Genomic DNA, 22,305 nt, shown 5'->3' with positions numbered 1-22,305 from the left:
TTGTATATTCACTATTGCAAATAATAGTTTGTTTATGAGGAAAGACCATGACGAAACAGCGAAAAATGTAATCACAGATGGCAATATACACAACACTGTCCAGCTGTCCAGTTACATTAGGTTATCCATATTTTTTTGAAAACTCAACAACAGAGAGAAAGCCCACTTGGGCAAACAGTTAGAGGGCTTCAAATGTACTCATAGAGCTGGTGTTACCTCCAGGTAACTAGTATTTCTATTTTGTACATGCTCCGCCCTCTAACATGTAGAGATAAGGTAGGGTAAACGAAAAATTCCATCTGCTTTACTTAAGAGCACTCTTCCTATTGTAGGTAAATCCCTTTGAAGCCACTAGCTGAAGATGTTTCTTGTTTTTTGTCTTCTGCGTTTGAAATTTGAATCATACTTTCCCATAAATATCAGCAATATTATGAATTGACATGTGTCAATGTGTTCTAAGTCAGAGGCTACAGGGCAGTGATTCAAGAATATATCAGAAAACACACTCAAGTTTATTACTTAGGAGACACATTTACAATGTTTATGGTGAATAATCAAGACATTTTAACAACATTCAGGGTAATAATTACTAGTTGCCTATATTACTTAAAGTTACTCTCTTTTTTGGTAGACGCTTTTATTTATTTTTTAAATTCTCATTTACCTCTCAAAAGTGGAAAATATTTCATTGCTGAGCTGAAGAAGGCAGTTTCTGGTCCACACTAGTGCTGCTGCAATGTCTGTCTTTAACATTGGGTTATTGATGGGAGTTTACGGATGTCAACACTGTGTGTGTGAGCAGGAGGAGAAGAGGTATAATAAGATTAAGAAGTCCATGAGCAGCAGAAAGTAGAACCACCCCTGGGTATGGATGTTTCGTCCCCCATGGAAGCGACTCAGCAAGATGGCCAGCAGCATGAAGAAAGTTCCAGTGTTCAGCAGTAGGAATAGGCGAATGTATGACCCTGTAAGAGCCAAACCTTCACTTCCAGCAGTGGCCACCATGTTCACTTCTTTATATTGACGCCCCCTGACTAAACGACCCTTCCTGTTAATATGCCCCTCAGAGTAATCTATAAACGCTTGGGATTCCGCGTCCATCTCCTCTGGAGTGTCCTCATAAACAATTTTGGGTGCCCTCTGTCTCTGTTTCCTCTCAGTCACTTCTATCTGCGCAAAAATATCTGGCAAATTCTCAACAAGGTTCAGCTTTTTCCCTGCTTTCACATTTCCCTGCTGCCTGGACATGGCAAACATTTTTTCTATCACCTCGCCTGTCTTCTTCTTGTCAGAGAACTGGAGAAGCCGTTCTGCAGTCTTCCTAAAGCTGGCAGTGTTGAGGACCCGGCTAAGAATATGTCTTTCCATCTGCTGGAAAACAGGCTTGACATGCTGCAGGTTGTCTTCCATGACGTTGACATATTCCTCCACCTCATTTGGAGGACTGTCCATCATCGCTGCTCCTTTCTCGAAAACAATCTTCTTCTGGTCCATCAGTACCATTGAAAATAAAGACTTGCTGGTGACCTCAGATGTCAGCAGGTAAACAGTATAGCTGTGGTCTTTTGTAGACAAGTAGATGTCTACTCTCTGATCATTGCCACTCAGACTGAAGCTTTGTACATCCACTCCCGGACCAAAGAAAATGTAGGCTGCTCGTGTGTTAGGATACCTCAAGGGCATCGTGACATTTATGTAATTAGACCCATTATAAGGGTACCCACGGGGGTAGTGCCAGTACCCTGCCATCCCTCTGTTACTGTAACCCGTCTCATCCATCCAGAACATTTTATATTGGTCTTTCCCATGGGACACAAATGCTCCATTGACACCATCTGCCTTTGTGTCATGGAAAGGCAACTCTGTATTGTGGAAAAATGCACTCATTGCACTGACAGGACTGTCCAGGTCCAAGTGAATATGATCCACCACCAGCAAGAGCTGTGGATGAAGGAGCAACAGGTTCCTTTGGAAGTTGCGTATCTTCATATCTGGGTTATAAGCAAATCTACCTTCCCCCCGGATGAAGACCATACCCTGGCGCTCCATTGCAGCTTCCACCGTGCCATGAGCGTCAGCTGCCAAACCCATCTTATACTTTAACCATTTGGAGTCACAGGCCTCAGTCACCTGACCTGCCCACGGCTTGAAGCAGCTCCCTGAGAGGGTGGGTCCAAACAAAACCACATTGTTTAAAAGAGAGTACTTAGGTCCGTATAGAGCCTCGGTGATGAATGGGACACCATTGGGTGCAAAGGTAAAAGAGTTCTGGTCTGGGTGCTCATGTCCAGCATTAAAGTTCCTCCAGCCTTGGATCCACTCTTTGTACTTGCTCTTATGGACCATATTGAAGATTGCCCGGCCTCCAAGCTTCCCGGACTTAAAGGACAAAAAGGAACTGTTGGTGTCTGCAGGTAATGCGCTGCCATAGGTGACCACACCCCAGTCATCGAAAAAATGCAATTTGGGGGTTCCAAAATCTGATGGGGGCTTTGGGATCAGGTCCGGGTCATACCTTCAGAACAGAGCAGTTAGAAATATATATTTCTTTGAAGACACAGCTCCTATAGGTTATATCAATGACTAATAAAAAATGACTAAATAACTTCAACAACTTCATGCTGATGCATGCATGCCTGTGTATTCCTAGACACTAATGAATTGTGGGCGAGCTAACTAGATAGCTGTACCTTTATTTTCCTGAAAAATTGGGCATTTTGGGCAAAACTTTAAGGCCGATTCTACATAAGGACTAAACTGTGTCAGTCAAGAAAGTTGGAAGGCATCTCATGATGGATATTTGTTTGGCATTTGGATGGCAGACTGCTTGACCTCAAGTCACATTATTATATATAGTATAAATCAGTGTTTTTCAACCTTTTTTGAGCCACGGCACATTTTTTACATTGGAAAAATTTTGTGGCACACCACTAACCAAAAATGTTACAAAATGACACTCTGTATAGTATATTTAATTACAATATAATTTCTCAATTTATTTATACTCAGTCAGTGTGAAACCTGGGCCTGTTTAGATGAACACAAAGCCGATATCCTGGCAGGAATAGAAGAAAGACACACACGAAGCTCTTCTTCAACAGCTCAGGTGCATCACTAATTCTCTTGGAGGAACGAGGCAATCAGCTACGTGTTGCCACACGGACAAATATTACATTACTCTGCCAGCCTTTACAGCACGGACACTGGACAATGACATAATATTTGCAGAAAATTATTAATAAATGTTAATTTTAAAACAAAAGTGATATTGGATAATTTCTCACGGCACACCTGATGATCTCTCACGGCACACTAGTGTGCCGCGGCACAGTGGTTGAAAATCACTGGTATAAATAATATATCTTGGGAAAACATAAAACATGAAATTCATGTTAGCCCAGCAGAAAAGGCCTTGGCGGCCCTTATGGCCCGCCACTGGTTGTTTGAATCTATTTCATTGCATTGTTTGGCTCATTTTTGCGTGTTATGATGTCATATCTTGGGCATGATGTCATATCATATGGAATGTAAAAGTCAGCATTGTGTGTGCAACTGTACATTGAGTCTATATGGCTATGTTCCTAAAGGTAAATGCTTTATGAAGTGCAATTCCTATCGTCACAGTTTGTGCATGTGTTAGGGCAGATGTTTTTTTTTTTTTTGCAAAGTGAATTTCCCTACTCACCAAATGAACTCTGTGTGCAAAGTACACCACCGTTGACCTCGACCTGCCTGGCCAGGCCCATCCACCACTCGGTTTTGATGAATCTGCCCAGCAAGCCAGTTTCCGCTGCCATTACGTAACACATAACGATCCAGGAAGACCAGCTGGCTCTCGGGCCCATAAAACCAGTTATAGTTGGAGTCGGCGATAGCAACTGTCCTCCGAAACCCTCAACAAAAGAAAGACATAGATTAGTGGAAAGCAAAGTGGACCAGATACATTCTCAAAGGTTAACACTGTATGCCAGGGCAGTTCATCTTTATTGTCAAATTTGATACCACGATTCATTAGCAATTTACATCCAGAATTCTTATGTTACAGGAAATCTACTTTTGTATTAATGGAGTAGTAGTCAGATAAATTTCAACTCTGTCTTTATTAACTGTACTCTTCTTTATCTCTCTCCCCCTCACGCACAAAGAAATTATAGCATTCTAATGACAACCTCTAGAAGGTTCTTCTGGTCCAAGATGGGTCACTTCTTGGATGTGGCCAACATCACAAAAATCAATTCTGGACACATTAAATGTAATGTATTCTAACAGTAGTATTTCTAACAAATACAAGAATATTGGTAATTAATATTACTGGTAAAGGTAGTTTATAAAATGCTGTGAACCCCTAAAAGAACGTATCTGAATGTTGCTATAGTTACATGACTAGTCTGGCTTGTTTACACTTGTGATAGCGTTGGTTTCACTGGACACTGCAAGGTAAACAGTGGTTTCCAATAGGCGTGGGACGATATGAGTAGCTCACGATTCGATCCTGTGGCGATATCAAGCCTATGATAACGATAATATCGCGACAGACAATATCTGATGAATGGAAGAAATTTCATCAACTATTTATCACGATTCAATTATAATGTACAAAGAAAACTGAGCTCAAAGAAACATGCATTTTCATAGTGCCTCACTGCCTCCAGTCTGGTAAATATAAGCAATGCACAGCTGGACAAGTTGAAGTGCACAAACATGAATAACATGAGTTGCAAAGGTGAGTAGCAAAGGTTCTCCCATCTAGTGTTGAGTGCATGTACTGCAATCAGTATTCACGTAAAATGCAAGCAATAGGACTTGAAAGGGTGATGTCACAGTGGAAAACCTGCAATGCATTGTAGGTAGCTCTGCGTTGTTCGTTTGTTGAAGTGCATCTGTTAAACTTTGATCGTGATGGAAATGTGCTGTGTTATTAACTACCACACTTGTTCCCATGACCTCTTTGGAAAAACATTGGTTTGCCATTGCAAGGCAAGGATGACTGAGGTGAGGACGACTTGTAATATTAAGAAGAGAAATAAGGAGGTTAAGCCGGTGGTGGTAAATAGGTTGTGACAACTTCCTTGAGACGTGCTTCATCGTGGGTCACAAACCAGCTTTTTTGCGCAGAGCGCCGCAAGCTGAGAAGAAAAAAAGAGGAAAAAAATCGCCTGAGGCGCAGAGGCGTAAGGGTGCACAGCAGGGGGCGAATCGAACTCAGGCCACCCAAGATAGAACCCGCAGTGCGAAAAGTCCCTAAGAGGCTGAATCAGGTTGATACTTGATACTAGGATCGGGATCGGTAGTTATATCAAGTTAGCTAGTTATATCAAAGATATGGAATACACTTTGGGTCCAAATTATTTTTATCTTTTCATTCAACTGAATATGTATTTATCTGATACACACCTCTCCAATACAACTGAAATATTGTTAAATAGTATAGATCCAGTACCTGGTAGAATCGTACGGTACATGAAGGCAAAGTGTTTGAGAAGCCAGGGGTGGTTGAAGTGACCGATGGACAGGTGGCGTTGGACCAGGAACATGTATTGGAAGAGTGAGCGAGTGGTATATGTCCCGTAGGCCACTCCCTCGTAGAGTGAGCCGTCTGTCACATCCCGCAGGAGGATCATGGACTTCTCCATAATGGAAAGCACTTGCTTGGTCCAAAGGTAGCTCTCCTGAAGGTAACCTGCGAAAACATTCAGGAGCAACACATTACTACCACTGTGTGGACGGCAGCAACAACTCCTTCCTACATATCTTTATCTAACTAGCACAGGCGAAATCAACCAGTCCAGCGAAAGGATGGTGTCCACAGTCTGAGCAGATAGGGGATTAGTCTTCATGTCAACTGACCCCAACCTTTGAGCGAAGGCGTGAATTTATCACAGGAGCCACCTAATCTGATACATTTACCGCAACAAACAGGACGCCATTTTTTTATGTATTTATTTTACAAAGGTCATAGTATTAGATACTTTTTTATACAAGCCCAATTTTGCAGTGAAAACAATTCTTGTCTTTTTTAACTGCACAGACGTTTATTTAATCATACTGCAACTTTACATTGCAATATCACAAGAAATATAGTGTCACAACCACCAGCAGCTTAGTTATTGCAATCTTCTTCTTTGGTCTAAAATGTCTTTTTATCCTTTTAAGGACTGGTTTACATACATGGTTTGTTTGCACTGGCCAGAAGCTTGCAAATGAGACTAAAAAATATATTTAATATTGTGATCAAGTCAATATTGTGATTTTACAATAAAAAATTGAATTATATTTTTGCCAGATGGCCCACTGTAAGTTAGAAAGAATTAATTTATTCTTCCACTGACTTCATTGTTCATCGTAACAGAAATTTAACCCAAAACTTCAGCATGCCACTGCACACACACAGAGGAATATACATGGCGTCGATAATCGTAGAAACTGTCTGGACAACGTATTAGATTATGTGAACGGTGTTTGAACACTCAGAAAATGTGAGTACATTTATTCAATGTATCAGTTAGACTGTTAGTTGGTGTTCTTGGAAACTTTCATTGATGGAAAACTTTCTTTTTAAAGCAAAGGCGACTGGAATATTAAAAAAAGGTATTTTCAATCAATATTTACTTTCTTTCAAAGACACTTCCACAGGTTTTGGAGAAAAACCTTATTGATACAGTGTGTCAGTGTTTAACTCTAACTATTCTCTGACTACAGATTCCGTGCATCTGTAGTCAGAATAAATATTTACTAAACACCTCACTCCAGCTTTTTTTATTTTACCTACAGTGCAGATGGCACAGCTGGTTCTGTTCTCTCTTCTGTTCTGCTCTCCACACTCTTTGTGATGATTTCGATCTAGGGGGCAAAGTCACACATTCTGAAAAAGGTTGTTGTTGCTACCTTGTGGTCAATTGGAGACATGTCTAAATTAGAAGTCCACCAATATTATATCAGTTTGGCCAATAAATCAGCCATTTTCTGACCATTTTTCACCTTTTGTTATACCACATTACATCGGCCTCCATCATATCGATCCCTGCCAATATTTGTGCAATTGCCCCTCTTGTGTTAAGAATATAGCCTGGCATTCATTAAATGAAATTTACTGCCCTTTTGTGTTTTTGCTAATTCATGTTTTTTTCAGAGATAGATTCTGTTCTACTTTTCTCTACCTTAATCTCTCTTCCCTTCATCTGACTGCATTACATATCAGTCAACATTTTTCTGTTCAACTTAAGCAATAAAACCATTCAGTGTAAGAACGTATACGTCTATTTTTTCCCAATTGTAGGTTTGCAAACAGTTTACTATCTCCGCAATGTAACTTAATAGCAAAGTCAAATTTGATAGATAAGCATCGGCCCTGAATATCTGTTGGCAGCTGACTGAAAATAACCCGAGCCGTGCACGAGCATGTGGTAGGATTTGTCGTCAAGAATTATTTACTGTTACGTGAACAATGTAGGATTGCGGCACATCAGCTCTGCCAAACTCTCCTTATTTACTCAAATAATTTTAACTTCACGCTACTTTTCTTAACTTGTGGAACATTTAAACTAGTGTGGATACTTACACTTTGCTGAGATGGCAACCAGCACACTATATACTGGAAACATTTATTCCACACAGTTTTCAATCTCTCAGGGAACAAGAAAGGGATGCCCCCTGCCTTTACTTTTTGCGTTGTCTTGGGCTCAAAAAAATCAGACAACATCCATCTATTAATGCGATTACTTTCTTCAGCACTGAACATCGTATATCACTATACGCAGATGATATACTTTTGTACTTAAGCAACATGTCCCAAATGTCACACAAGCTCTCGTTGTTTGATACTTTTAGCTCTTTAAAAAGATACAAAATTAACTGAACCATATCAGTGTCGGGCAGAATGTATGACATTACCATCATATATACTAGTCGTAAAGAAATTCAAATATCTTGTTGTGGAATTTTTTTCCACACTCTCCCAATTTCCAAAACATATATAACAATATTAAGAATGACCTTGATTGCCTCTCAAATTCATTCCATTCACTCCCCAATTCATTCCAGGCATGTATATCAATCATAAAAATGGACATTTTCCATCGGTTAAATTTCTTTTCTTCCATGATTCCCCTTGGTCCAGCTAAAGACTATTGGCAAAAATTTTCACAATTTATTTGGGGAAAAAAGAGGCCACGACTAAAACTCACGACTCAACTCACTTCCAAACTTTAAGATATACCATTGGTCCTTCATCCTTAATGCTCTCTCAGTGTAGTTTGATAGCAGCACTTCTACTTCCTGGAAAAAAGAACGAGGAGAACCTTGTACATCCTCACAGATCGTCGGACCTTGTATACTCAAATATTTCAACCAAGTAGACTAGACTCAGTATGGGACCCATCATTTCATATCTACTCTGTACTTGCGAAACAGCAATGAAATATACAAATAAAGACATAAAAGTGGCGCCTCCATTCACCAATCTTCACCAATAATAATCTGCTTTTATATATGGGAACAAACCCTTCTCGTCTACCAATTGGAAAAGCAGGAGTGTACACATACTCAAAGATGTTTTTGATAATAGAGGTTTATTGAGCTTCACGAGCCAAAGAACAAGTATAATCTACCTGGTTCGTCTTTTTTTTCTGAAATCAGCAATGCGTGCATATGATGTACCAAGGAGCACTACCCTTTCATTACACCTTTTGCAGAAATGATAACCTTGTCACACATTACTAGAGGGATAGTGTAAAAAGCTCCCATCTACAACAAATAGATATGCTGGGATGCTGTGTGGTCAAATATCAAAATGATTTCTAAGAAGCCAAACCACCAACTGATATATGACAAATTTAAAGGATGCACCTCACACCCAGAAAACGTTTTCTCATGAAGTTGAATCTGAATCTCCCAACTGCGACCTGTGTTCTGCCAACATACCTGGAAAAATCTTTCATATGTATTGGGAGTGTCCTGAAGTGTTTGCATTCTGGAAGCCAGTTGTTGCTTATGATGTGTGTGATGTTATTGATCTGCAAATTCCATCTTCACCAAATCTACTGCTTCTAAATGATGATTCCGGCTTGAATTTGTCCCTTCAACAAAAACGGCTTTTATGGACTTGCCTTACTGCTGCACAGAAGGTGTTTGCTTTGAGATGGAAACCACTGCACTCTCTGTCAATATCTCAATGAACGAACACCCTACTGGATATTGTGCAAATGGAGAAAGTTGGGAGGGGGTGTTGATGGAAACGCAATGCATTTCTTGTATTTTCCTGACGCATTTTTAATAAAAAGGAATTATTGTGTACAACTTTGTGGTTTGACAAATCCATTTTTTTTTGGTCTTACACACATGATAGATGAAATTGTACTAATGAATTTCCTGCACATGTTGATAAATGAGGCCAGAGGAGTACAAGCTAGCCATGAATAAGGGCCTATCCCAAACCTCATCCTAACACTCTTTTTATTGCTTTCACGTGTAAGTTTAGTGTGTCCCAATACTTGTAAGACTCAGAGTCTGTGGAACTCACACAGGGCAGTAACAGCTTTACTTAGAGTAGCGGCTGAGCAGATGCTGTAGGACACTTAACTTACCTTGGATCATATAAACCAGGCTTCCCGTGAGTAGGGCCACACAGTTGGTGGGTTGGTGGTTGTGCAAGTACTGGAACCCCCATCCTCGCACATAGGACTTATCATACATGAGCCGTGAGACATTACCAATCACCTGCAGGAAACGCTCCTGCTGATCTTTGTTCAGATACTCATGTAGGAAGTCATATGCAGTGGCAAAGCCCACCAAAGAGTGGGCTACAGGAACCTCATCCCAAGGAGCATCTCTTACCAACCTGCGAAATAAAGGCAAGTGATTGGTAGGAAAAACACTCTCATATATGTACACACACATGCTTGCATTTCTAGCCATATGGGGACATTGAGGTTTCTCATTGCCATAATGCTTTCCCCAGCCTCTCACCCGAAACCCAAAAATCCAAAACAAATGGCAACCTTAACCAGGACTCTGAACCAAACAAAAAATAATTGTAATGACCCAGTTGTTTTGAAATCATCATCCTAAAATTGTGGCTCAACCTCGTGGGGTCCAACCAAATGTCACCATAAAGTCGTATAGCCCTCACAAGGATAGTGTTTTGTCAAGAACTGGCATCCACAAAGTAGGATAAACAAAGCACACACATACTGTCGTGTTTCGCTATATTTGTCGGGTCCACTCATTGACATAAGGCTTTCCCCAGCCTCTCACCCTTAACCTAACCATCCAAAACAAATGGCTAGACTTAACCAGGACTCTGAACCTAACTTACAAAGTTTTCCAAAGAAGTTACATAGTTACACACACGGTTCCTCTATTGTACATTATGTTATCATATTGTCCTCACTCATCCTGTGAAGTTAACACGTTTTTACTCCCATTTTGTTTGTTAGTTTTGTTCGGTTGGATACTTCCCATCTTATTTTGATAGTGTTTGGTGTATTTTCCTGTCTGCACCTTGTCTGTCTTGTCTCATCTCCCCTAATCCCGTCACTGACTACGATTCCATGCAGAGTGTAGCCCGACAAAGGCATTCAGCTGTGGAATCCCAGTGAAGCAATTTTTGGTAGCAGTTTAAGCAACGTTTGAGTTGAACTGTAGTTTTGTATCCGCCACATTTTGTGGTGCTTCTTTTGTTCAATGTTTTTATCTTGCTTTTGGGTCTGCTTTCATGGATAAGCCTAACACTTCCCAGGCACAGTAGAACAGATACAGCAGGAACAGACCAGCTGATCCGGTTTTAAATAACCTTAAGTGTTTATTGTCTACATTAGTTCATTTGCTCTGTTTTCAACAATGCCTGACTCTATGTTTGTTTGTTTGTTTTTTCATTTATTAACTGTGTTTTCAGTTCCACAACACCTCATAATTAATTCACCTCTAGGACAGCTAGGAAAATAGGTTGCACTTTGTTTTGTCTTGTTCCTCGAGCATTTTTTTAAATATTTATTTTATCATGAGTATTGCACCACATGTTTTAAACAAGGTTGTCAAAATTATACACACACAAATCTAATTGAGCACCTCCAGCGTGTACTCAACAGGCAGCGCAGCAGCAGACGCCGGGACTATGGTTGGCATGAGGGTTAAAGTTCCCCTTTGTCATTTATCCTACTGTAGTCTGCCCCCGTGGCCTACAGCAAGACGCTCGGCTATAACTAGCTCGGCTAACACACTACTGCAGTTTAATGTAAATGGAGTATTGAATATCTTCTTTTTGTATTGTGACAGTCATAAAAAGAAAAAAAAAGAGATGGCTATGGAATCTGAAATATCTCTGAAGCATCAAAAGTGAAAGCTGAGAAATGATGATAACAATCATGAAGAAGAAATGATAACAAAAGCGAAAAAATGTACCAAGTAGGTTGGGCGGCCATCCTCTCCATGTATTCCTTAGCAAAATCCAGAGCTCCAGCCCGGTGTGGATAGAGCAGGCAGAACATGGACAGCACACCTAGGTTGTTTCCATAGACTTCATTCCACCGGGCACTGAACTCTGCTGGGCTCCAGGGAGGAAGGTATTCCTGACTGTGCTCCATCATGGTCTCCCCGGCCTCACGGATCCTCCGCGCAATGTCACGGTGGGTGCTGGCAGCCAAACTCTGGAGGTGCTCTACATCTTCCTTGTTGAAATACAACATGGGATGACCATTGTAGTTCCCCCCCATAAATGAGATGCCACCACTGGGGTCTGGTTCAATCAGGGCTTGGGTCAGAGTAGGACATAGAAGAGTTAAAAAAAAAACTGTGGGGGCTCCGCGGGTGTGGGTTCTCATGGTGTCATCAGAGAGGGAGCCAGTGCATCTCCAGAGCAGCTCAGCTGAGGAAAGGAAACAGCCAGCTCAGAGTTTACATTCCTTCAATAACGAGATCCAGATGAGGGCCGATGACGGCTCCCATATCTGGATCTAGCATGAACATTTCTTAGCAGCTTTCAAAAACTGCTTTTTTCTATTTTGTGGTCATACTCACCCACCACTAAAACATTAAAGGGGAGATTGTGGTGAGGATTTCATCTGAGGACAATAGCATACATTGACTGCGGGTTCTGTTTCGAGACAAAGCCCGTTCAGCTCAGAAGTCCCAAATGTGAACACAAGCGAGTCGGGTTTTGGCTGCGGACTTGATCCTGGCTGGAGACCTGCACTTTGTCTCGGGAAACTCTCATCGGGTGGTAAACTTCTCACCTCAGGCGACTAGATGCCGGAAACTACGTGTACAGCGCGACTCCACACAAACATAATAAATGCTGAGCAGTAAAGGGTCTGAATGCTGTCTGGGTGGACAACATTGTTCACAAAAAACTTCTCGGATGTTTGATAACACACGTTTTTCTCCTTTATTAGGCTGATTGACACCTCATTTTAGAAATAAGGTGATCAAGCCGATGGTGGTAAATAGGTTGTCATTGTCATGACAACTTCCTTGAGACGTGCTTTGTCGTGGGTCACAAAACAGCTATTTTGCGCAGAGCGCCGCTAGCAGAGGAGATAAAAACGGACATGGCCTGAGTACCAGTTTCCTGCAGCTCCCAGCTGCACATCTCAATGTTCTGGGACTTTGAGAAGTTGTTTTTGAACGATGTTGTGCGCCCAGACAGCGATCAGACCCTTTACTGCCTGGCATTTATCATGTTGGAGTCGCGCTTTACAAGTAGTTTCCAGCATCTAGTGCCTGAGTCCGCGGCCAAAACCCGACTCGTTTATGTTCACATCTCGGACTTCTGAGCTGAAAGAGCTTTGTCTCGAGACAGAACCCCTAGTGTGAAAGCGCCACACATAGCCCTTAACACTTGGTTTTGAGGGTTACGGGTGAGGGTTAAGAGTTGAAGATTAAGGGAGGAACCTTGTTGAACACGCGGGCTGGTTCAAAATTGCTTGCGGGAACTGGTGTAGGTACCAAATCTGTCCACCTACCGAATGTGTCCTACTTGCCGAGGGATGACGACATCACATTTGGCTGATTTTTTTTTTCCCAAATGTTTTAATGAGCCAGAGAAAATTGAATTTGAGTGCACTTTCTACCACAGGCGTAAGATTTATATCAGCAAAATACAATGTTTCTGTGATTTCATCTATTTGTCCGCTACGTGCCTTAAAAGCTGGTCCACGAGAATATTGTCTGAGATTAAACTGGTCCTTAAACTGGTGCTATTCTTTAATGAATGTACCAGTTAGCAGATGTACTGCAATTTCAATAGTATGACACCTCATGCAGTGCAATGGTTTTAAATAAATGAGTGGACTTAAATTCGAATTATTACTGAAATTGGAACTAACTACCTATGAATCAGCTGTGATATTTTGGATGCAAATGTTCACGCCAGGATTCCAGGGTCCAGAAGAAGAAAACGGATAGCATAAACATATATTTTATGTATTTTATGGCTTTGTTATTCCTGCTTCAATGTCTCACTTAACCACATGCAACTCTTATACTAATTATTACGAATGTTTGTGTAATTTAACTATATTATATTAGATTACATGGCCTTTATTAGTCCAACAGCGCGGATATTCAACAACTAGATAGTAGCGTTTTAACATCAATGAAAGAGAAAGTGGAGCACTAATTGGCAACCCTATTGCGCTGGATGAATTTACTACAAACAGACAATCGTGGTATTCTGAAGTAACATGACGCTGATGCCTGAGCTGAGCCAGCCAAGGTCTTGCAGTTTATTACCAATAATTCGTAATCAAGATACAAAAACAGGACTTTTTTCAAGCATTTCTGCACCCAAACATCCTCCAATTCTGGAATGAGTCACAGGCCATGAATGTTGACACGTACAATGTCAATGTTATGCAATGTTTTAAGGAAGGGACAGCATGCCGATAGTCCGGGTTATCCATAACGGGAACGCAATTCAGCGCTGTTAGTTCAACCCAACAAACACACTCACCGCTTCAAACTGCCGACACGTAAAGCCAGGCGGATGTTGGATCACTTCACCAGTCGTACCTTACAACTGCATATTTTCCAAACGCAGAAGGAAAACGGCGCAGAATTATTTAGAAATCACCCAAATCCTCGTACTGAAGTCTCGTTGTTCCTTTAGGGGTACGAGGACGTGGTCAGGGGGCGGGGTTGGAGTTTAAAGTAGTCCTCCTGAGTCTGTCTGGAACAAGCGGAGCACTGTGGAGAGCGAACAGAAAAAGTAGTGCGCCAAGTTTGTGTACACACACACACGTAAATACACACGCATGGGTGTGCTTGTCCTTGTTTATCCTACTTTGTGGGGACCAACTCTTGACAAAACACTAGGTGAGCCATGTGTATTGGATGGTTAGGTTTAGGGTGAGAGGCTGGGGAAAGCATTATGGCCTCACAATGTCCCCACAAGGATAGCAATACTAGCACGTGTGTGTGTGTGCGTGTGGGTATTGTGTATTGGTTAATATGGCTGCAGTTATTGAGTTGCGAATTATTAGAGTGGTAAACTTAGTTTTATGTTTTCTTGTAAAAGTTTGAGTACGCTATTACAGGTAGATGGCTTTGTCTGAATGACAAATCCAATATCAAACAGTACATTTTAACCCAACAAAAACATCAACATTTTTATCCAAAAACAGTCAAAACCTTCCCTGAAAGTCAGATGAACAGTTAGTACTCATCCTTATTCCTATAAAAATTGAAAACCAACTGCATAAGGGTTAACAGAAAACTACATTTCCTGTGTAATTTTGTGTATTCTGTGTATATGCAAACATCATGTGATACAATAATGAATTACATAATTAAAGAATTAACTTAGAAGAAGAATTAACCTTAATCTGAAAAAACAGAACTCACTGTGAAAAGTAATATTTAAATAAACAAATGACCAAATGGACCAACACAAAGAACATGTACGCTGACAAATGTCAAGGTTAAAAATAAATAAATAAATAATGGAAAATACAAATTTGAAAGCTTTGCTCCATTTTATTTATTTATGATCTTGTTTTACTGAGATCAAGTAGTGTGTCTCTCCAGAGTTTCAGACGTTTCGTCAGTCTTTACATCCAGTGAACCTCAAGATTATGGCCATAACATTATGGCTGGTGGCGTTCAACTGTCGATTTAAGACGTTACATTTTTCTATCTGTCACTAGGAACTCCAAACATGAGAATGAAAGATGGATTCAGTCTTATACACACAGTCAGTGTAAGGAGTTGACAGAAGGAGATCTCCAAGCAGTGTTCTGAGTCAGATGTGCTGCAATATGTTGTTGCTGAAGAACTCAAGGTCATCAATGATGATTTAAATGTGGACACACGTGAAAAGAAATGTGCATAATAGCAATTACTCAAGCTCCATCAGCTTGCGGCGAAATAATGAAGCACCACATGTATCATTTGCAACACTGTACAAGAATGACAAGTGGACACAAGAGTGTGAACAAATTCACACGACCTCAAGACCCCCGCACTTCAAACTCTTCGAAAGCCCCAAAGTGTGTGAAATTGGTGATGTCTCCTGTGACTGGCGTCTCAACTCAAGGTCTCCATGAACATTTTTTCCTATTCATCTGCTCCGTCTTTATTTATTTATTTATTTATTTTTTGTTAAGTGCCGTCACTACGATCTTGTGGCACAATGAAGACAGTCCTCCCCACACATTCATTGCTAATACTTTACATTATCGATTTAGATTTATTTTACTGATTTGTGCATCCCAAATTCAAATATGAAGTAATACATGTAGATGGCATATATGGCATCAATGCAAATATATGTTAAATAGATACCTTTTTTTTCTTCCAATCATACTCCTTTTGATTTGTATTCGTGTGAGAGATGAGCTTATAGGTGAAAGGTGAAGCTTAGCATGCTGTTATGCTAAGGAGCAGCGAGGCCAATTGGACTTTATTTAAAAAAAAAAAAAAAACAGATACGGTAGTGATTCAGCAGTTCATATTCCAGTCCATTCATTACTGATATTACTCGTCATACCTGTGTAATGCCCGGGCCTTGCAACTTGAACTTTCCAAATTTAGAATTCCACATTTTTGAGGATCGGATATTATTTTATTGCAAAATCACCATTGTCAACCGAGCAGTTTTAAAATATATACTTTTATGTAATATATATCAATTCAAAAGTGACGTTTGATTACATGAGCCTTAACTGAAATCCTGAAATATATAACCTCTTCAATACATAGACAACACCGTCACAAGACACCAGTGAAACTGTTGTGTCGGAATTACATTGAGAATACACCGTTCGAATGAACAATAACAAACAACATAGAAAATAGTCACCTGCATCATCGATATTTTCTGGAATGGATGCACAATGGACGGCAGTCGCGACATCCCCGCTCAACCTACACTAGTACCATGTGTTGAAATCTCAGTTCAATGCTTTAGGGGGCACATTGGTTCTGCAGACACTCAAACATTTTATTGAGGTAATCACATCAGCGATAGGGAGACATTCAACTGTTGTTAATTTATTTACTTATAGTTGTAGAGTATTCCCACAGTACTCACACACAGAACACTACATTACAACCCACTGACACACATATTTAGTAATATTTACATTGATCCACAATACTACGAGGTGTTTCGATGACAGGTGTTAGTGGCTAACATTCTCACGGTTTATATGGAAAAACGAGCTCCTCACACTTCAGTAGGCATAAATGGTGGCATTTGAGACAAAAATGAAGGAATTCCCAGGAGGAAGAGGAGTGGTGGGATGTCCTCTATGACACGTTTCCAAATCTCTTCAGTAGAGAATCTGGGGGTCTGGGGTAGTAGCCATTGGTGCATGGCTTGTCAGGAGAAAATCTCTTAAATTTGTAATCCAATGGAAGGTCTGGGAGTGAGGAGAGGACAATGATCAACACAAAAAGTAAACAGCTACACTGGGTAGGTAACACAGTGATAATTAACTGCTGTCACTATGATAAAAAAAACAAACAAACAAACACATCAAACACTGCCTGGATATTGTTTCTTGGTGCGCTTGCACTGAAAATGATCTTGCTAGCACCAGTAGCATGAGGTTACATGAGCATTCGAACAACTGGAAGCCATTTTTATTTAAAATCGGATGAAAGAAGAAACATACCTGCAATGTGTTCCACACTGGGTATAGCCATTGTGCTGTACTTGTGAATGCAGTGGCAACACCAGGTCAGTTTCTGCTGTTCCTCACCCCCACTCCGTGGAGTTTGCAGGACATCGACAAAGTAGGAACCCCACTGATTGGATGCGGCGGACGGTTGCTTCATCCCCTGTTCCTGTTCAGGCAGGACACACGTTGACACATGTTGAGAATGTTTTGACTTGTACTAACATGAGCTCTCTCCGAGAGCCCATGAAAAACAAGGCCTCTCTCAAGTTGCAGGTTTTTCCTGTCCAGCTTTATTGCATCATGATGTGTTTCAATAAGGAGCAGACAAACAGCGATCAGAGCATGAGCATGAAAACGTTCACACTTTTATTTCGGACGTCAGAATTGGAAACCATTGTACAATAAATTCCAGAGTAATTGTCAGGGATGAGGAAATTGGCGCCGTCTCTCACATGCTCTGAGGAGGTCTGCAGATCAGTCGACTCACCTGCAGCAGCTACAAATACAACATGAGATATGGCATGTCACACTTGTCCAAACCAGATGGACCATATACACTGCTAATGACACAGAATTGGCTAAACTACTTTTTCTGTTTGGTAAATGCTGGCGGACGCTAGTGGCTAATCCGTTTTGTTGTCTATATCTAGACTATACTGTGATAAACACAATAAAATGAGTAATGGACTCTTACATGTTTGTTAGCATCTTAAAAATAAGTGCCCATTAAATGATAATACAAAAATAGCTCATAAGTCCAGTACAAACACTGTTTTTCGTTACAATATATTGCCTAACACAGCGTGATTATTAGCATTGTGGCTAATCGATTTGGCCATCAATATGTTCAGTGCACGTTTCGTACAATCAGCAAACATCCATAATTGTCATTTTCGCTGGCAATAAATTCATTGAAAAGCTATTTTGGTTTAGCAGGCCATACACAAAGTATATCTAGCGTCTGTTTTAGCACCACAGTTCATCTGTTTCGCAGCAAACAAATATACTACACTCATAAACAAACCAGGCTGTAAATGCATCTCCTACATAGAGTCTTGTCGGTTACACCGCTTCTTTTGGGCTGTGACGCCACTCAGAACACGCCCCCGAGCCATTTGGCCAGAGAAAGTTACATAGTCCAAGGGAGCGTCTGACTCCAGGATTTTTGACTGTTCAGACAGAAACCTGTCATCTCAGGAAATATGAAAATAATGTATTTATGTCTAAATGTTACGCAATGTTGCTTTAATACATGGATCAGTCATGTGGATGTCAGAGAAAAAATAAATACAATAATACAATACAATAAATACAAATACACTGTTCTGATGTACATTCTATATTATGTGCATTTTAGGATGCTATGGTGTATGATTCTCTTATCACTTTAAATGTCCACCAACAACATTGAATGCAACGTCACTAGTAGTTCAAGTCTGGGGCCAAAGACTTGTTTCTCTATTCACATCTCTGATTTTTGAGCCAAATAAACCTAACACCGAGTCCAAGTGTGTAGTGTGAAATAGAAAGAACCTTCAGAACCATCTAACCTGCAGCTGGAGAGAAGCGTATTCTGTTGTCAAGTTTTTATTTTATTTACAGGATTAACCCATACTTGCTGCTCATGTAAACATTTTAGTAATTCATATGACAGAAAGCACAACTGCAGGGAATGTTTTGGGAGGTTGTGGGATGAAATGGGAGTCGAATAAAGGCGAAAAATCTCACCATAATTTCAAAGTAGGGACCAAATATATGCAATGTCTGAAAAATCCACTAGAGGGAGATGAGAGCCCTAGAAAGTCCAAACTCAACGCGTCATTTTATTAGTAGATGAGATATACTTTTCCTCGAACAACAGCATTTTTCTTTGATGAGTGAAATGGCAACTAAATGAGGCTTGAAACATGGAAGATGAAAAATTCATGAATTTTACGCTGGAGGAACTAAGCATTTGTGGACTATCAGACTAAATTGAAGTGTGAAGAGAACTCACAAAAAGGACTGGTTTAACTAATCCTAGACCTAAACACTCACCAACCATCCTACACTCTGGTCGTTGATGGTAGCTGGCTTCTCCAAATGGGCATCAATGAGTAACTTTGAAAAGAAGAGTTTTCATGTTGTATAATAACTTGAAAATTGTTATTTGTTTTTTTTGCATAGTTCAACACACTTGCATATATTGTTGCATTTTCAGGTGCAGGCAGAAGATGTAGATGTGTCGATAATGCTGGTGCTCATTTGTAAAGTAAACATAAAGATCAATAAGAATTTACACAGAGTAAGTCCATGAACTCAATTAAAAAAACAAACATGCATTTTCCCCTAGAGTCAAGGTATGACAGCTGCCATACCTTTCCATTCCCAAGCGATGCCCCTGCGGACAGGACGGTGCACCTCAGCTTGTTTGGATTGACAAGGAACTGAGGCGTTTGTATTCGGAGAGATTTTATATGGCATTTAAGAGTGCAGTCAGACGCTCCTGTTTGACAGCAGCAGCACCAGCAAGACACTCAAGCTAGATTAGTTTGTCTTAAAAAAATAATAAAATTAGAAATTGCATTTATTTTCATTTCAGTTAACTGTTTTTCAATTCTACACTTCTGGTTTTTGTTTATTCGTTTGTTTAAATGAACTATAATAAGCTAATTGGCAGACCTCTTTTGCCTGAAAGGGTCGGCTCTGTGGTCAGCATGAAGCACGAGACCTCTGACGACCTTAGTGAAGAGCCACACACAAAGCAAACAGTTGGCTATACTCATCAGCAGTCACAAAAGCTTGTTCAGAGACAGGCTGCTCCTTCTCAACCAAGGAACCAACAGCCTGAAGAACTTAGTTCTCTCTGAAACCAGCAAACTGTTCAATGCTCCCCTAGGGGTACGAGGGAACAGAACTCAGGGACTGACGTAACAGATAGATAGAAAGAAATGGCCTCGGAAACTCACCTCGAACTTGCCTTTTTTCTCAAGTGGCTCTACTTGAGTCTCAGTGGGCTTTGTTTGTTGGCACTTTGGGACTCCCTCACCCTCCATTTCCTCCACGATCATCACTGTCTCCCACTCACCAAAACTGCTAGCGGGGAACATGTCTGACCTCATGCTATCTCCAAAATACACAACCTACAGGAGGAACACAGGCATTAAGTCAGTAGCATGCAAAAGTTGAATACATCAACCTCCAATTGGAGGCACACACGCTGTCCAGGATCATCCCTATGTTCAGCCCGACTTGTAAAAGTCAGCAAGTTCAGTAAAGTCCAGTATTAGTCAAAGCATTCATTGATATCCAATTAGGCTTCTCAAGAATAGCAGGGTATCCAAAAACAAAAAAAAATCTTAAATTTAAATCACATAATTCTGGAACATAGGGGTCCATTCTGTTCAATTTAGTGTGAACTGGAAAAAATTTTAAACAGGTGAATACCCTGTGATTCATCTCAGTCACATATTCACACACAGTGGTGGCTATAGGAGACCGTGAATGCTACAGGAGGAGAGGTCAACCAGGAGGCGTCCAGGGGGCATCCGGATCAGATCCCTGAGCCACCTCAGCTGGTTCCTCTCGATGTGGAGGAGCAGCGGCTCCACCCCGTGCGCCTCCCGGATGATCTCTAAGGGTGCGCCCAGCCACCCTGCGGAGGAAACTCATCTCAGCCGCTTGTATCCGCGATCTCATCCTTTCGGTCATTACCCAAACTTCTGTTCTGGGCAAATGTAAATGAATTTTGGGAGTGACACCGTCCAGATCTAGGAAGGATTCCTTAACATTGAGACTTAGGACCATGTTTGGCACTGATGCCCGATTGGTATTAGAAACCAGCATTTTATTTTTTTTGATGGATATTTCATGTTATTGGGAGTTTGTGTTGGGGTAGACCGGAGCAGCTTTGCGTACGCAAGCGCTCGCTCACTGTATAGTATTTGTCATTTTACTTGACAATTTAGGCATGTCCAAAACAAAATGTGAGTGAGACAATAACAAATATTCCATTACATTATCATAATATAATTTGAATGTTTATTTTTAATGTCTGAGCTCTGTGTATAAGCCAAGTAATGTTTACCTTTGACTCACTTCCATTGTTAGAACTGTAGTGTAAAATGTGTACCGTGTATGTTTAGTCTGTTGGATTTTTGTATTTTATATTTATCATGATATTTACTTTTCTACTGTTGTCATTTTATCGTTAATTTGCGTTAACAATCTTAATTTAATTGTTCAATTTCTTGCTGCTTTTGTATTGTCAGTTCATCAACATCTTTAAGGTTTACTCTTGGACTTTAATCTCCTGTATTTTGTATTTTGCTGTTGTGACTATTCAAATTTCTTTGTGAGAACCAAATGAAGGATATCATATACATTCATAAAAAAAAATCCATTACCTCCGCGAGGGGGCTGTTTTCGACAGCATTAGTTGGTCAGTCTGTCTGTGTTCAAAATACTTTGAAGTTATGGCACGAGTTAAAAGGGATTCTTTAACACTGGGAGAGAGGACCATCTTCATCATTTGTGTGTATAACGCCACAAAAAATATTGGTCGGTCCACTTGGGTGGAAAAATAACCAAACATGCATGTGTGCTTTTGTAGTTCATTATTTCCAATTTCAAATAATTGGAACTTGGAGCTAGAAGACCCAGAAACAGTTAAAAAAAAAACCAAAACATTATGGTTTTACTTAATACCACAGAAGCAGAAGGTTGTGTGTCGCATTACCTTAGGTTTGGCTTTTCCAGTCATGGTTTTGAGCAGCTCATGGAGGTGCAGCCAGTTTCCCTGAGAGTACCAGCCTGGTTTTTCAAGTGATGGCAAGTCCTCATTCTCCTCTACATCATTCACTGACAAGATAAGAAAGGCATCAGAGCTTTTAAACAGGAAAATGTATCACATTGGTATTCATATGTAAACATTTACTCATTAGTGTTTCCTATTTTATTGCATAGAGCAGTGAACATGGGTTTGCTACTAAAAAGGTCCAAATGAAACTTCATACAGTGAGATACTTCAAAATATAGGAATACACACTGTAAATGTGGTCACCTGAATCCGTTTTTTGCAACCATATATGAAAATGCATAAAAGCTGAATATTTTAATACTAATATTTAGAAACCACATACAAACATGATCATGATCTGATCTGGGTTGGATCAGATCATGAACATGTTTTCACCTGCAAGTCAACGCAGGG

At 40.4% G+C, this 22,305-nt stretch overlaps 2 protein-coding genes across 7 annotated transcripts in view; both read right to left on the bottom strand.

The window, feature by feature from the left end:
• Nucleotides 1-507: 507 nt before the first annotated feature.
• Nucleotides 508-14,296, bottom strand: dse (dermatan sulfate epimerase). 6 transcript variants are annotated; one of them, XM_053843982.1, is made up of 7 exons: nt 13,946-14,289; nt 11,398-11,860; nt 9,715-9,835; nt 8,196-8,274; nt 5,441-5,680; nt 3,686-3,893; nt 508-2,515 (listed from the first exon to the last, which is right to left on the bottom strand). In XM_053843982.1, exons 2-7 carry the CDS (start codon nt 11,814-11,816, stop codon nt 781-783), a joined length of 2,802 nt encoding a protein of 933 aa, XP_053699957.1. In that variant the 5' UTR covers nt 11,817-11,860; nt 13,946-14,289; the 3' UTR covers nt 508-780. The 6 variants fall into 6 exon arrangements, with proteins under 6 accessions (XP_053699957.1, XP_053699956.1, XP_053699958.1 ...); XM_053843981.1 differs by lacking the exon at nt 8,196-8,274 and having other exon boundaries at nt 9,582-9,835; nt 13,946-14,288; XM_053843983.1 differs by lacking the exons at nt 9,715-9,835; nt 11,398-11,860; nt 13,946-14,289 and adding an exon at nt 9,582-9,693.
• Nucleotides 14,297-14,947: 651 nt separating this feature from the next.
• nt5dc1 (5'-nucleotidase domain containing 1) overlaps nt 14,948-22,305 on the bottom strand; it is a 36,662-nt gene continuing 29,304 nt past the window's right edge. Inside the window, exons 10-13 of the mRNA XM_053886972.1 lie at nt 21,832-21,953; nt 20,063-20,236; nt 17,109-17,280; nt 14,948-16,853 (exon numbers count right to left, since the gene is read on the bottom strand). Of these exons, the coding sequence (XP_053742947.1) occupies nt 16,741-16,853; nt 17,109-17,280; nt 20,063-20,236; nt 21,832-21,953 (581 nt within the window). The 3' untranslated portion in view covers nt 14,948-16,740. The remainder of the gene's footprint in view (nt 16,854-17,108; nt 17,281-20,062; nt 20,237-21,831; nt 21,954-22,305) is intronic.

Source organism: Synchiropus splendidus, chromosome 15 (assembly GCF_027744825.2).
Source record: "Synchiropus splendidus isolate RoL2022-P1 chromosome 15, RoL_Sspl_1.0, whole genome shotgun sequence".
Classification (NCBI taxonomy): domain Eukaryota; kingdom Metazoa; phylum Chordata; class Actinopteri; order Syngnathiformes; family Callionymidae; genus Synchiropus; species Synchiropus splendidus.
The sequence above is the reverse complement of the archived record's forward strand: the minus strand, read 5'-3'. Positions and strand labels throughout refer to the sequence as shown.